Genomic DNA, 14,990 nt, shown 5'->3' with positions numbered 1-14,990 from the left:
CTACCCTAAGACTTCGATCAAGCGGGGGCGGGGCGGTGGTGTCCTGGCCTACCAGAGGGTCACTGATTATTTCAGTCAGGCTGGCAGGGAGCGAGATTCTGGGCTAGGAGAGAAGGAGCCCTGGGCTGGGATCAGAAGAATTGGGTTTGAGTTCCAGATCTGATTCTTTGCTAGTCGTGTGAATCCTGCCTCAACTAACTTGCTGTCTGCGTGGTCATGGGCAAGTCACTCACCCTCTCTGAACATATTTTTCTCATCAGTAAATGGCGATAATGAGAATACCAATGTCATGTGGTTGTAGGGAGCATTTAATGAGCAAATAAGATCTGTAAGTAACTGAGTACTGCCTGACATCGTGCAGTACCCGATAAATAAATAGCAGAGTGAAGCTTTGTGACTTTTGGCAAAGGATTTAACTACTTTCAAGTGCCAGTTTCCTCATCAATAAAATGAGAGCAAAGTGATGTTTAGTTCCCAGAGTCGCATGAAGATTTTAAAAAACAAGAGTAAAGTGCTTTGCGCTTTATATTTCACATAGTCTGTATTGAAGGTGGAGCGAAGCGATTTGTGGAGAGCCTTCGCTAAACTCGCACTAAACACAAATAAACTGTCTTTATTATCTGCCTGAGTAACAGCGAGCAGGTTGCTGCTCTTCTAGTCTCAATTTGCTAATCTGTGAAATGCAAATGGCCCAATGTTACCCACCACCAAGGGGACTGTTGTGGCGATTCCAGGAGTTGATATGTGTAATTTGGAATGTCTAAAGTGCTAAGCAAATGTAATGACTTCTTATCCTAAGACTTAAAGCCTTAGTAGTACACAGAAGGTTTTTGTGTTACTTCAAAAAAAGGTGGCACTCTCCATCAGAGTTTTAAAATTTTAAAAAGGCACCTCTTTCAGTGGACTTAGAGAGAGAGGTTCCGTGAGCTAAAAAATTGGAACAGGCCACGCCCACTTCCCCACCCAACCAATGAAAAGGGGGCAGTCCTCTCAGGCGAGCCAATTAGAAACAGGCGCACCTTTGCGCAGGCCAGTGAATAAAAGGCGGCCTTTGCCAACCCTCCGCCAGGGCCTCGCTGCGGGCATAGAGTTATAACGTATGTTTTATCCTATAGGTGCCCCTTCTCCACTGATGCCGTTGTGTACATTCATAAGGAGCGTCCTTGCCTGTAACGGAGGCCCAGAGGTGGTGGTCAAGGCCTGGGCCTTCCCCTCAGAGAGTTTTCAGTCTAGCGGGGCAGCCTGGAAGGAAGGCTCTCAGATCAGGACAACTGTGACACAGCCTACAGGTTTAAGCAGAGTCCCGTGGTGAGCTTACAGGATGGAGATTCTGAAGGCGAGTAGGGTAGGGTTGCTAGATTTAGCAAATAAAAATACAGGATGTCCTGTTAAATTTGAGTATTGGATTAGCGACAAGTAATCTTTTTTAGGATAAGTATGTGCCAGTGCAATGTTTGGGACATCTTATACTAAAACATTCACCAGGATCTGAAATTCAAGTTTAACTTGGTGGCCCCTACTTTATCCGGTAACCCCAGAGTGTGTGTGTATGTGTGTGTTGTCTGAAGGTTGCAGGTATGATGTGGTATATAGTGCCCTTGACCAATAGGTGGATTATTTTTCAGTTTTTATTTAAATTCCAGTTAGTTAACACACAGTGTAATATTAGTTTCAGGTGTACAATTTAGTGGTTTAACACATACAATACCCAGTGCTCATCACAAGTGCACTCCTTAATTGTCTCACCTATTTCACCCATCCTCCCACCTACCTCCTCTCTGGTAACCATCAGTTTGTTCTCTATAGTTAAAAGTCTACTTCTTGGTTTGCCTCTCTCTCTCTTTTCCCCTTTGCTCATTCATTTTGTCTCTTAAATTCCACATATGAGTGAACTCATATGGTATTTGTCTTTTTCTGACTTATTTCACTCAGTACTCTCTAGCTCCATCCATGTCATTGCAAATGGCAAGACTTCATTCTTTTTTATGGCTGAGTAATATTCCATTGCATATAACCACCTCTTCTTTAGAGGTGGTTGTTTATCAATTAACGGACACTGGGCTGTTTCCATAATTTGGCTATTGTGGATAATGCTTCTATAAACATTGGGGTGCATGTATCCCTTTGAATTGTATTTTTGTATTCTTTGGGTAAATACCTAGTAGTGTGATTGCTGGATCATAGGGTAGTTCTATTTTTAACTTTTTAAAAGTATTTTTAAAAAAGATATTATTTAAAAACATTTTATTTATTTTTTTTTGCTTTTATTTATTTACTTTTAATTTTTTTTTTAATATATGAAATTTACTGTCAAATTGGTTTCCATACAACACCCAGTGCTCATCCCAAAAGGTGCCCTCCTCAATACCCATTAAAAACATTTTAAATGTTTATTTTTGAGAGAGAGAGAGCACATGAGCAGGGGAGGGGCAGAGAGAGAGGGAGACACAGAATCCAAAGCAGGCCCCAGGCTCTGAGCTGTCAGCACAGAGCCCGACACGGGGCTCGAACCCACAAACCATGAGATCATGACCTGAGCCGAAGTCGGCCACTTAACCAACTGAGCCACCTAGGCACCCCCAAAATGTTTATTTTTAAGTAATCTCTACACCCAATGTGGGGCTCAAACTCACAGTCCCGAGATCAAGAGTCTCATGCTCTACTGACTGAGCCAGCCAGGTGCCCCTATTTTCAACTTTTTGAGGAACCTCCATACTGTTTGCCTGAGTGGCTGCACCAATTTGTATTCCCACCAACAGTGGATGGGGATTCCACTTTCTTCCCATCAATGAGTGGATTTTGAAAGGCCAGATACTACTCTGTTTTGGAGCAGCGAGCTCTGAGGAACACCAGTTGGTAAGGACATTGTGGGCCAAGCTGGAGTCTATCCCCAGTTTTCCAGTTCTTTCTCCAGGCAGAATTTCTCCATCCCTCCCTCCAGTACATCCCAGAGGGTCTCCATTTCAGCTGCACTGGGAGGGGAGGGGAGGGCAGGAAGCAATGCTTCCCTGGAGGGCTGAGTGACTGGGAGGATTCAGCCACTCAGAGAGCTGGCCCTCTGGCCTTTCTCTACATCTCAGGCTAGCCATCGTCCCTGGACCTTGAAAACTAGCACCACTGCTTTGTTTGAACGTTGACTTCCTCCACTTTCCTCTTGTATTCTTGGCTAGATTATTTCATCCTGTCCTCACTTGTCCCCAGTCTGCCTGTTTGTGGTCACTTGGAGATGCCATCCAGACTTGAAAGTGCCTGCAAGAATTTATGCACAACAGAGCCTTGTTTGCCCACTTATTCTGGGCTTCAACCATATCTTGGGACAGGATGTCTCCATTTCCCAGAAAGACAGCATGTTTCCATAGTTAGAGCCTGGGTAAGCAGGAATTTCAGTTCCCTTCTGCCTCCAAAGCTTACTCCTAAGCCCCAGAGCACCAGATTCTCTGATCTTCTTCAGGAATCCAGGGGCCTACGCAGCTCCACAACTTACCTGCCGTATGTTTTTACTTTCCAGGACACATCCTGAGCCAAATCACTTTGATGGGGTGGAGGAGGGTGGCCTGCTATGTAGAGGGACACTGAGGAAGAAGGGAAAATGGGAAAGGGAGGGTAGTTTATTGGAAGAAGCTCAGTCCACAGCAAGGGCATCAGAAGAGTGACGGGGATACTCTTCTGGGGGAGAATAGTTTTGGATCAGCCACATGCAAAACAATACTGTGATGACAAGTCCCTATGTGAATCTAATACCTTCATTTTCTCCTTCGGTGGGAGTGGGGGTGGGGATGGGAATGAAGAGTTGGAACAAATAATAGTGGTTGATACTTGTTGAGAAATTAACATGTGCCCTGTATGTGCTATGTGCTTTATGTAAATCATGTCATTGAATCTTTGCAGCTTCCTCGGGAGAAAGCTACTATTATAAGCATCCTTATTAAAAAATTTTTTTAAATGTTTATTTGTTTTTGAAAGAGAGAGAGTGGGGGTGGGGAGAGAGAGAGAGAGAGAGAGAGAGAGAGAGAGAGAGAGAATGTGAGCGGGGGAGGGGCAGAGAGAGAGGGAGACACAGGATCTGAAGTGGGCTCCAGGCTCCGAACTGTCCGCACAGAGCCCAAAGTGGGGCTCGAACCCATGAACTGTGAGATCATGACCTGAGCCACAGTTGGACACTCAAGTGATTGAGCCACCCTACAAGCATCCTTATTTTAAAGATGAGAAAACTAGGGGTGCCTGAGTGGCTCAGTCAGTTAAGTGTCCGACTCTTGATTTCGGCTTAGGTCATGATCTCACAATTGTGAGATCAAGTCCTGTGTCAGGCTCAGTGTGGAATCTGCTTAAGATTCTCTCTCTCTCTCTCTCTCTCTCTCTCTCTCTCTCTCTCTTTCTCTCTACCTCTAACCCTTCCCTGTTAGTGCTCTCTCTCTCTCTCTCTCCAAAAAAAAAAAAAAAAAGTTTATATAATTTGTCCAAGGTCATGAATCTGGTAATGGAGCCAGGGTTCAAACTCAGATAGCTCTTAAACACTATGCTGTCTCATTTCAAGTCAAAGGATCAGTGGATCACCTGCATGGAGAAACTTGTTAAAAATTCAGATTCCTGGGGTGCTTGGGAGGCTCAGTCAGTTAAGCGCCGACTTCAGCTCAGGTCATGATCTCGCGGTTTGTGAGTTCAAGCCCTACATTGGGCTCTGTGCTGACAGCTCAGAGCCTGAAGCCTGCTTCAGATTCTGAGTCACCCTCTCTCTCTGTTCCTCCCCCACTCACGCTCTGTCTCTCTCAAAAATAAATAAACTTCAAAAAAATTATAAAAAAATTCAGATTCCTGAGCTCTACTCCAGGCCTACTGAATCACTAAATACTAGATACCGATGTTCAAGGGGAAGATAGGACTAGGTTTTCCAAAGGCCTGTCTCTCTCCTTCCCTGCCTCTCCATTGTGGTTGAGCAAGTTCCTGACCCAGCTAGGCTGGCAGTCCTCTCCTTTCCTCCTCTTCAAAGAGAGCTGCTTCCTCTCCCTCTCTCTCTGCACTGGGGCTCACTTCAGGTCCAAAGTGCTTCCTGACTCTCCCAGAGTGGACAGACTTCTCTGAAACTCATGCCAGAGCTCGGGTCTGTTGCATGCTCCGGGGAGCGGCTGGCAGCTGCCTGGGCCATTCCTTCTTCTCTGACAGAAGGCAACAGCTGGCCAATGAGTCGTCTTCCTGACCAGGACCCCTTGAATCAGGCAGGATATATGGATGTGGACAAGGCCCCTTCTGGGCCTCAGTTTCTCTCTTCATAATATGAGGAACAATTAGCTTTGTCTGTGCTCCTTCCTCCTTCCCAGGAAGTGTGCGGAGCACAAAGTAGATTTTATCAAAAGGAATTCTGGGCTCTGGAGAAAGACACTAACAGAACGACCAACCTCCCCAAATCACAATAATAGGAACAAGAAGAAGAATGAGGACATGGGATCAGCTTGGGAGACCTGAAGAGGAGGCATGCCCCAGGGTTGTGAGGATGTTAGCTGTGATAATTTGGATTCATTATTGACCATAACCTCTGTGCATTCTTAGCTGTGATTCAATTTTAGAAGCCCTGAAGTTCTAGCAACCACTTCTCCCTCTGGAAAAGAAATTTCCTCTCTGACATGTGGATGTGGTCTCATGAGTCTGGGTCACACTCACAAGTGTACCTGTCTATCTACCTCCCAGCACACACACACACACACACACACACACACACACACACACACACGCTCCAGAGGACTGGAAAAAGCAAGAGATATGGAGTGAGACAAAACTGGGTTTGAATCTTGACTTTTTCATACTCTGTTATCCCTTGCAAGTCAAATAACCTCTCTGAGTTTCTGCTATTTTAAAATGGGACAACAATGGGGCACCTGGGTGGCTCAGTCAGTTAAGCATCTGACTCTAGGTTTTGGCTCAGGTTATGATCTCACGGTTTGTAAGTTCAAGTCCCGCACTGGGGCTCTGCGCTGACAGTGAGGAGCCTTCTTGGGATTCTCTCTCTCTCTCTCTCTCTCTGACCCTCTCCACTCTGTCTCTCTCAAAGTAAATAAACTATACGAAATGTTTAAAAAATTAAAAAAATAAAATGGGACAACAATAAGTCCTAACTTTTCTGTTATCCTGATTTGCTATAGGGAGCAAGCTAGACAATAACTTATAATCCCGTCAAGTGCTGGATTCTGGGTGCACAGACACAAGCATACATGCATGTATATACTCCACACAGGTTCACACTGGGGTACACTCACATCCAGATGACATACACAAGCCTGCCCTGGAACAATCACACAAGCACCTCCTTGCCAGCCACAGCTCTCTGGCTCAGAGCAGGCCCGTCTTTCCTAACCCTCATCATGATTTGCAGGGCGGCAGCCTCTTCTGGTTTGTTTTTTACTCACACCAGGACCCAGGGGACTTACAAGGAGCACAATAAAAGCCTAGCCAATCTGGCATTGTGCCCCACTTCCCTTCCACATAAAGGCTGTCTAACCACCAGGCATCTGGCCTGAAAGGCTGGCCAGGACCTGCTCAGCATCTGTTGCTTTGCTTAAAAGACCTGCTAACAGGAAAGTGTCTGGTTCCTTTCCACCCCAAACAGGAAGTGCCTGCCACTGTCCAGAGGATGGGGTAGCTGGTCATTTACAAGAAATCAACCCTTGCCTTGCAGAGCCTTGGAGTAATCTTCGTGGGATGCTTGCTCTCTAGGAAGGCTGGAAGAGCAGGGTTCCAGGGACACCTCCTGGGATAGCGGTGGGAAGGTGGTGATGATGGCTAGGACTACTTACTGCCTGTGACACCTGGCACAGAACAGGCTGTCGGTCTCTGAACAACACTCACGAACACTTACTCTGTGCCCAAGTTCTAGAGAAGGTCTTTGAGCTTGAAGAACTTACAGACAAGTCAGAAAGACAAGTCATGCCATCCCCCCACCCCCATTTATTTATTCATTCATTAAACACAAGGTTGTCTTCCTTCCCTTAAAAAAATTGTTTTTTTTTGTTTGTTTGTTTGTTTTGTTTTGTTTTTTTTAGTACCTACTGTTTCAGGCACTGTGTGGGGCACTGTGGAGTTCAGAGGGGAACCAGGCAACCCAGCTAGAGAACAAATCAGCCTGTTATCAGGTAGGCAAGCCTGGGATAATGTGGTGCAACTGAGAGTTCCATAGGGTTTCAAAAGATCATTGTTTTTTTTCTCTGGTGGGAGCAGTAGTCTTACTGCTTTCTCTCTTGCCCCCTACGGTCCACTCTCATGACAGCAACCGGAGCAACCACAGTAAAACAGGTCAGACTGTCCTATGGTGGCTCTGCTAAGTGGCTCCCTCTCCTGGCTTCCCTTCTCACTCTAGGAAAGTTCACAGTCTTTACAGGGGCCTATAAGACCTTACACAGGTGGTGGAAGGTTGGAAAGCCAAAGAGGGGTGGAGGCAACTCCAAAATTAATCAACATCACTAAGATTCTACCAGCTATAGGACGGAGGGATGAAGGGAGGATTGGGGCTACAGGATCCCAGGAGCCAAGACCATGAATAGAAATGATCTCTGGGGGCACCTGGGTGGCTCAATTGGTTGAATGTCCGACTCTTGATTTTGGCCCAGGCTTGTGGGTTGGAGCCCCATGTCGGTTTCCTCGCTGGGTGTGGGGGCTGCTTAAGATTTTCTCTCTTCCTTTCTCTCTGCCCCTCTCCCCGACTCTCTCTCTCTAATAATAATAATATTATTATTATAAAGAAATGATCTCTCGAGAAGACAGTTGCTGCCTGAGACACCCCTGTAGCAGAGAAGGAGGGGTAGACATAACCCTGGCTCCTCCCTTTTTTCTACTATCTGATTTCCCACCAGGATGCCCAGGGGCTGATTCTAGCTGGAAGCTACTGCCTGAGGGACTCTCTGAAACTGGAATGTAGCTTACGGGGGTTAGCTCTCCAAGTGAGGATCTGAGGAATGCATCAGGGGCAAACAGGCCCAGTACTAAGACCTTCCCTGGTATATTCTGCTAAAGCTGGTGTGTGCAATGTATCTGCTGTCTTCTATGACTATGCAGAGTGAGTCCAGGATAGTGGATACAGAGGGAGCAAGATCCTGTAGCTTGAAGAATGACTGGGTGAAGGTCGAAGGTGGTTACAGACAATCATCCCCAGGCAAAAGCCTGGAAGACGGGGGGCACAGAACTCAATCTGGAAGTCAGTTTGTGGTAGAGAAGTGCCCTTGGAAAGAAGCTCCAGAGAAATACAGACTTGGAAGGAGTTCTCGGTTTCACATTTGAGAGACCAGGGACACTGTAAAAAGAACCTTGTGCTTGGTCCAAAGGCCTGGATATGAGCTCTGCTTCTGTCCCTAATTTTCTGCATGAACTTGGTAGAGTTTCATCTCCCTGAGCTCCAGTGTTCTCATCGACAAAATGTGGATAACAGCAAGACCTATTTCACGGGGATGTCCAGAATACTAAAAGAAATAATGAATATAAAAAACTAAATGTCACTCCTTTGATTAGATCCCTCAGAAGTGTCCTATTGTTTGTTTAAAGGATTTTATTTTATTTTAAAGGGTTCTATTTTTTTATAGAAGTTTATTATTTTGAGAGAGACAGAGACAATGCAAGTGGGGGAGGGGTAGAGAGAGAAGGAGAAAGAGAGAATCCCCATGGCTCAGCACCATCAGTACAGAGCCCAAGGTTGGACTTGAACCCATGAAACTGCGAGATCGTGACCTGAACTGAAACCAAGAGTCAGACACTTAACTGACTGAGCCACCTAGGCACCCCTTGAAGGACTCTCTCTTTATTTTTTTAATTTTATTTTTTATTTAGGGGCACCTGGGTGGCTCAGTCAGTTAAGCATACAACTTCCACTCAGGTCATGATCTTGTGGTTCGTGAGTTTGAGCCTCAGGTCAGGCTCTGTGCTGACAGCTCAGAACCTGGAGCCTGCTTCAGATTCTGTGTCTCCTTCTGTCTCTGCCCCTCCCCCACTCATGCTCATGAGCTCTTTTTCTCAAAAATAAATAAACATTAAAAAAATTTTTATTTTTTATTTTTTAAAATTGACATCCAAATTAGTTAGCATATAGTGCGACAATGATTTTAGGAGTAGATTCCTTAGTGCCCCTTATCCATTTAGCCCATCCTCCCTTTCACAATCCCTCCAGTAACCCTCAGTTTGTGCTCCATATTTATGAGTCTCTTCTGTTTTGTGAAGGACTCTATATTTTTAAGTAATCTCTCTGCCCAATGTGGGACTCGAACACCACCCCGGGGTCAAGAATTTCATGCTCCACCAACTGAGCCAGCCAGGCTCTCCTTCCCTATTTTTTTTTTTTAAAGTTTATTTATTTAGTTGGAGAGAGAGGGAGAGAGAATCCCAAGCAGGCTCTGCATTGTCAGTGCAGAGCCCCACACGGGGCTTGAACTCATGAACCTTGAGATCATAACCTGAGCCTACACCAAGAGTCAGACGCTTAACTGACTGAGCCACCCAGGTGCCCCCCCCATCATTGTTTTTAATTTAATATCCAAGTTCCTCTGCAAAGCACACAAGACTCTTCAAGATGTAGCTTCTGTCTACTTCTTTCACCCATTTATCATTTATCACCACTCTCTACCCGTGCAACTCCACAGACCAGACAGACAGAGCCATTTGCAATTCCCAGAATTTTGCTTTCTCATAGTCTTTGCAAATACAGTCCTTTCTGCCCACAGCATGCTATTCCTGATACACATCCCTTGTCTAATTCCTGTTCTTTCTTCAAGGCTCAGTTTAGGAGGCATCTCCTCCAGGAAGCCTTCCTTAATACCCCATCTGCCCTTCATGTGGGCTGGGCCATTACTCTCTTTTCAGAGGACACTCTGCATTGTCCAATTCTAGCACGTGCAGTAGTTATTGGAATCAAAGATTTGTACCGTTCCTCTTTATGAGACTGCAGTTCCTGGGGGGGCAGTGGCCATTGTGCTTCCTATTTCCCAACCTGCAGGGCTTGACATCTAGTAGACCTCAGGAGTGGCAGCTGAGTGAAGAAGAATGAATGCATGCATGAATGAATGGATGGAGATACAAACTTAAAGTGTCAGTGATGAGCAACACTTTTTGAATTTCCATCTTAAAAAAAAAGAACACCCAACTGCAAGTAAAATTTTAAAAAGTGGAAGAACAATCTAGAAGTTTCCCCCATTTCTCACCCAATTCTCTCCTGCTATTGCACATGCCCATCATCTCCTCCTCTGGGTTGCCTTCCTCATCGTATATGCTGAATGACTGAATCATTTTTAGTCATGAAGGACTTTTTATTCCTTTAACCCTGCTTGTTTGGCGCAATCCAGAGAGCTCTGTGACCCTCTATATCAAAAGTGGAATGTACAATTACTGCTAGTATAATTAAGAGAGATGACCTCATGTCTTTTTCTTTTCTGGCCTGAGGTGTTATTCTGAACTTACCCCTCTATTTCCACCCCCAACTGGCTCCTCTTCCTGTTCCCTATCACAGTGAATGATACCACCATCTGACCACTTGTCCAAGTGGAAAACTCAGAATTCATGCCCAGATTTTTACTCTCCCTTAGCTGCTCCCTCCTAAGTTGGTCACTAGATCTTGTCCTGTCTATCATGTAAGTAAGTATCTTAACTTACTTTCATCTCCACAACTACAACCTAAGTCTAGGCCACTGTGATTTCTCACCAGAATTATTGCATTGGTCACCTAATTGGTCTCCCTGCTTTTAGGCACCTCTCACCTCCATACATTCTTTTTTTAAAATTAATTAATTTATTGTTTAATTTACATCCAGGTTAGTTAGCATATAGTACAACTGATTTCAGGAGTGGATTCCCTAATGCCCCTTACCCATTTAGCACCCCCCCCGCCCGCCACAACCCTCCAGCAACCCTCTGTTCTCTGTATTTAAGAGTCTCTTATGTTTTGTCCCCCTCCCTGTTTTTATATTATTTTTGCTTCCCTTCCCTTATGTTCATCTGTTTAGTATCTTAAATTCCTCATATAAGTGAGGTCATATGGTATTGTTCTTTCTCTGACTGGCTAATTTCACTTAGCATAATACCTACCAGTTCTATCCACGTAGTTGCAAATGGCAAGATTTCATTCTTTTTGATCGCTGAGTAACATTCCATTGCCTGTGTGTGTGTGTGTGTGTGTGTGTGTGTGTACACACACACCACCCACATCTTCTTTATCCATTCATAGGTCAATGGACATTTGGGCTTTTTCCATACTTTGGCTATTGTCAATAGCGCTGCTATAAACATTCACCTCTATACGTTCTTCATACTGCAGCCTGAAAATGCAACTGGGACCTTCCTTTAAAATCCTCTGGCTCCCCACTGCCTTCAAGATAAAGCACAAACCCTAACATACCATATTTTACAAGGTATCAGCTATTTAGCCCTCTACTTTTCTGGCCTCACCTATCATCCTCATTCATCCCTGGAAGGTAAACTCCAAACGTATGGAACTACTTGTTTTACAACTAGTGTAAGGCACTTTACCCCACTTCTCATCATCTATGGCTTGACTCAGATGTCGCGTAGCCCGCAGGGAAAATGTTCTTTCACCTTTAATACTCTAGAACTCAAATCCCTACTAGGCAGTACAGCGTAATGGTTAAACCCACAGGCATTGGTGTCTGGTTACTAGGATTCGAATTCCACGTTGGCCATTTACTAGTTGTGCGACCTAGGGCAAGTGAATAATCACGTCTGTAACGTCAGGATACTATTTCATCAGTGTGTTGTGAGAATTAAATGAGATGATGTAAGGTGCCTGATAGAGTTAGCCAATTATAACAGCCCCGAATAGTAAGGTTCTACCTCCCACCCCGCCACATTCTCAGGACCAGGTGTGTGTGTGCTTTCGTTTTAATGCACACGTTTGTTCCAGTATCAGCCTTGTAGTCCGTGTTTTACTTGACAAGGTAGTTAGACCTGGAGGCGCACACGACTTTCCGTCCCCGAGCTCGGCGACACAGAACGCCCCGAGGTGCCTCCAGCTGCCTGCAACCAAAGAGGAGAGAACTAGGGCATACCATTCGAAATCTTAGGGGAAGAAAGGCTTTCTCTGACCAAATAGTCTGTGTTTATAAAGTCTCCCCTCTTTCGCTTCCTAACCTCGAATTCTGTCGGGTGCAATCAAAGTGAGAAACGGCACTATAGGTGGGAGGGAGAGACCAGGTCCAACTTCCTCCCCCATGCTATTCGCGGCATTGGTACTTTCTCTTCTCAATTCCCTCTCAATAATGGTACCGTTCGCGGAGGGGAGGACGGAGAGGCATTGTGAAGTCCTCAGGGCTAGGAGGCTGGTACTCGTAGAGAACCACCCCTCGCGCCCTGGCGCTGTGGTACCGCCCACTGCCCTCTGATTGGCTGCCGAGGCCCCGCAGTCGGGCTCAGCCCGCCGCGCCGCCCTCAGTACAGCTCCGGCCGCCGCGCCGCCTGGCTCTCGTATTCCTTGTTCTCGGCGGGCTCTGGGGGCTCCGCGCTGCGGCCGTTAGTCATGTCGGGTAGGTGACTCCTTCAGCGAGCAGCGGCAGCGGCGAGAAGGGGCCTGGCGGGGTTGGGCCGTCTTCCCGCCCACCGGAGGGCCCCGAGGGAGAGCCTCCGGCCCTGAGGGAGGCTTGGGGTGGGGGGGCGGCCGCGGCCGCCGCCATGTTGGACTGAAGGGACGCACGCTCCCAACGCTCTCCGTCTGCAAATCACTGCGGGAGCGCTTCGGGCCCCTCTTTTTTGACCCTGTCCTTGGAAGCTGAGGAGACGTGCCCCTCCCGGGGAGGGTGTATGAGTTGGGGGGGCGGAGGCCGTCTACGCCATCACAGGGGCGGGGGGAGCCCGTGATTAGAGCATCCGCCTGAGAGAATCGGTGCTTCTGGTTCTCCGCTCCGCCTCAGATCTTTCAGCGAGGCCTCGGGCCAGTCGTCTCGCCGCCTCGTACCTCAGTTTCCCCATCTGTGAAGTGGAGCTGGGCCTTCCTGACTCACCCATTCATCAGGTGGGGGTCTTGACGCTCTGGGAGCCCTTTCAAAGGACGTTGCCTTGCACGAAATCCTCCTTCTCGTCATTCCCTCTACCGTAACCACCCGGATTCGAACGGGGGTGTTTGCATATAATTCAGCTTCCTCCTCACCCTGCTGTCGTTCTTCTCCCTTCTCCAGTTGTTTATCTCCTGCAAGAGCCTGAAAGTGAGCCTTTTCTATTCTGGATAGACTCCTATGGGTACATGTGGCATTTACCTTAACACATGCAGACCAGAGGAAAGGCAGTCTTACACGAAGCATTTAAATTGATAGAGCACCCCGCCTCCCCCCCCGCCCCCCCCATCGTTGTGTGGAAGTGAAAGAAAAAGGCACTGATCTCTTCGGGATAGTCCGTTGAGATCCTGCTATAAAGTCTGGAACACGAATGTTCTCTAGATGTAGCAGTCTTGGCTCACCACACAAGGTCCTCTGTTAGGGTACCTTTCAGGCTGCAAACACCCAGCCATCCACTTGCTAGAAACCATCAGGAGAGCTCACGTTTCACATGGAAAAGCAGAACATTTCTTTGAAGCCATCTGATTGGGATGAAAGTGACTGCTGGCGCAGTCTTTTACATTGTCTAAGGGAGAACCTTAAAACATACACGAAATCCCCCAGTAACACAGTTTTGCAAAAGGATGGAAACGTGTGACAAAAAGCGAGTAGGTGGAGATGAGACCAAATTTGCAAGAATGGTTGGACAGGATAAGAAACATTCCTTAGATTGACATTGACATTAAGCCTGAATATTGAGCTTTTGTGGAAAGGGGCACCTACCTGATGGAAGAGGCTGTTAACTGCACAGGATTCTTGCCTCTTTGAATTTCTATTTAATCCTTGCTCAAACAAGAATTTCTTACTCCAAAGTAAGTATGTCTTTTACCAGGTGCAGAATTTGGGATGAAATCTGGTAAAGCTCCACAGAAGTATGTAGAAGTATACCCTTAGGAGATGTGTAACCCATGTATGATTAAAAAATAAAAGATTGTCCTACCCTCATGGGGAAATTTACCATTTCAATGGACATTAAAAACTAATGGTGTGTCTTGATTTTTAACATTTTTATTGGTATAAAACAATGACATTTTTATAGGACTGGGTAGCTTTTGTGGAAAATTAAATTTTAGAGGTTACTTACCATCTGTAAAATCCAGGATTTAAGTGTGTCATATTAGCGTGTGAGCTAGTTTATCCATTAGTACTGATCTTCAAAGTACCAAGACACTGGACATTTGTCACTGTGTAATTTAAGTTTTTTTAAATACAAGATTGGCTTTCACATGTGAAAACTTTATAATAGTTGTTTTTAAGTTAAGTCCATTAAAGCTAGAATCTTTAAGTTCTACTTAGTGTTCTATGCTGTTTATACATTTTGTAAAACATGTACAAAAATACTTTTGACTTTGTATAAAAATGAGAATAATGCTTTTGACTTGTTTTTTGGTGAATGTTTCAGTTAATAAATTTAACAGTAAATTCCCCCTAACCAGCTAATTGTTTTAAGTTTAGTTAAATCCTTTAAACATTTCAAACTCAACCACTCCAGATGCCTGACAGGACAGACCTATAAATTAAATAAAAGTGCTTACATAGTTAATAAATGAGTCAAAATTGTAAATACTGTAAGTCTGACTCTCAGACATTCGGATATTGTTTACAAGTGTGAATTATCTGACATCTTGAAGTTAGAATCGAATCTAATATCACTTATACAAAAATTACAAAGTTAGTGTACTTATTTTGGTATACGGCAGACCAAAATAAATTGAAAATCCTCTATCTACAAACACTTAAAGATGCAAGAGTTTACAAAAAAAGAAAGGGCAAGACCTAGCTGCCAGAAATGAAGTAGCAGCCAGATATGGCTAACTTGATGGTTGCCCTGAAGAGGAGGGTGTAGGTCTCATCATTTAGAGACTTAGGTTTTATTACCCAACTGACTAAGGGTAGGAGATGGAGCCTTGAGACTATTAGAGCCAA

The 14,990-nt window shown here is 45.4% G+C and overlaps 1 protein-coding gene across 3 annotated transcripts in view; it reads left to right on the top strand.

The window, feature by feature from the left end:
- The first annotated feature begins 12,377 nt into the window (after positions 1-12,377).
- Positions 12,378-14,990, top strand: part of TAF15 (TATA-box binding protein associated factor 15) — a 28,569-nt gene continuing 25,956 nt past the window's right edge. For all 3 annotated transcript variants that reach the window (XM_019423977.2, XM_019423976.2, XM_019423975.2), the window contains exon 1: positions 12,378-12,500. In XM_019423977.2, the coding sequence (XP_019279522.1) occupies positions 12,494-12,500 (7 nt within the window). In that variant the 5' untranslated portion in view covers positions 12,378-12,493. The remainder of the gene's footprint in view (positions 12,501-14,990) is intronic.

This window comes from Panthera pardus, unplaced genomic scaffold (assembly GCF_024362965.1).
Source record: "Panthera pardus isolate Hobbes unplaced genomic scaffold, ASM2436296v1 HiC_scaffold_3, whole genome shotgun sequence".
In the NCBI taxonomy this organism is placed as follows: domain Eukaryota; kingdom Metazoa; phylum Chordata; class Mammalia; order Carnivora; family Felidae; genus Panthera; species Panthera pardus.
Note: the sequence above shows the minus strand (reverse complement) of the source record. Positions and strands in the feature narration are given on the sequence as shown.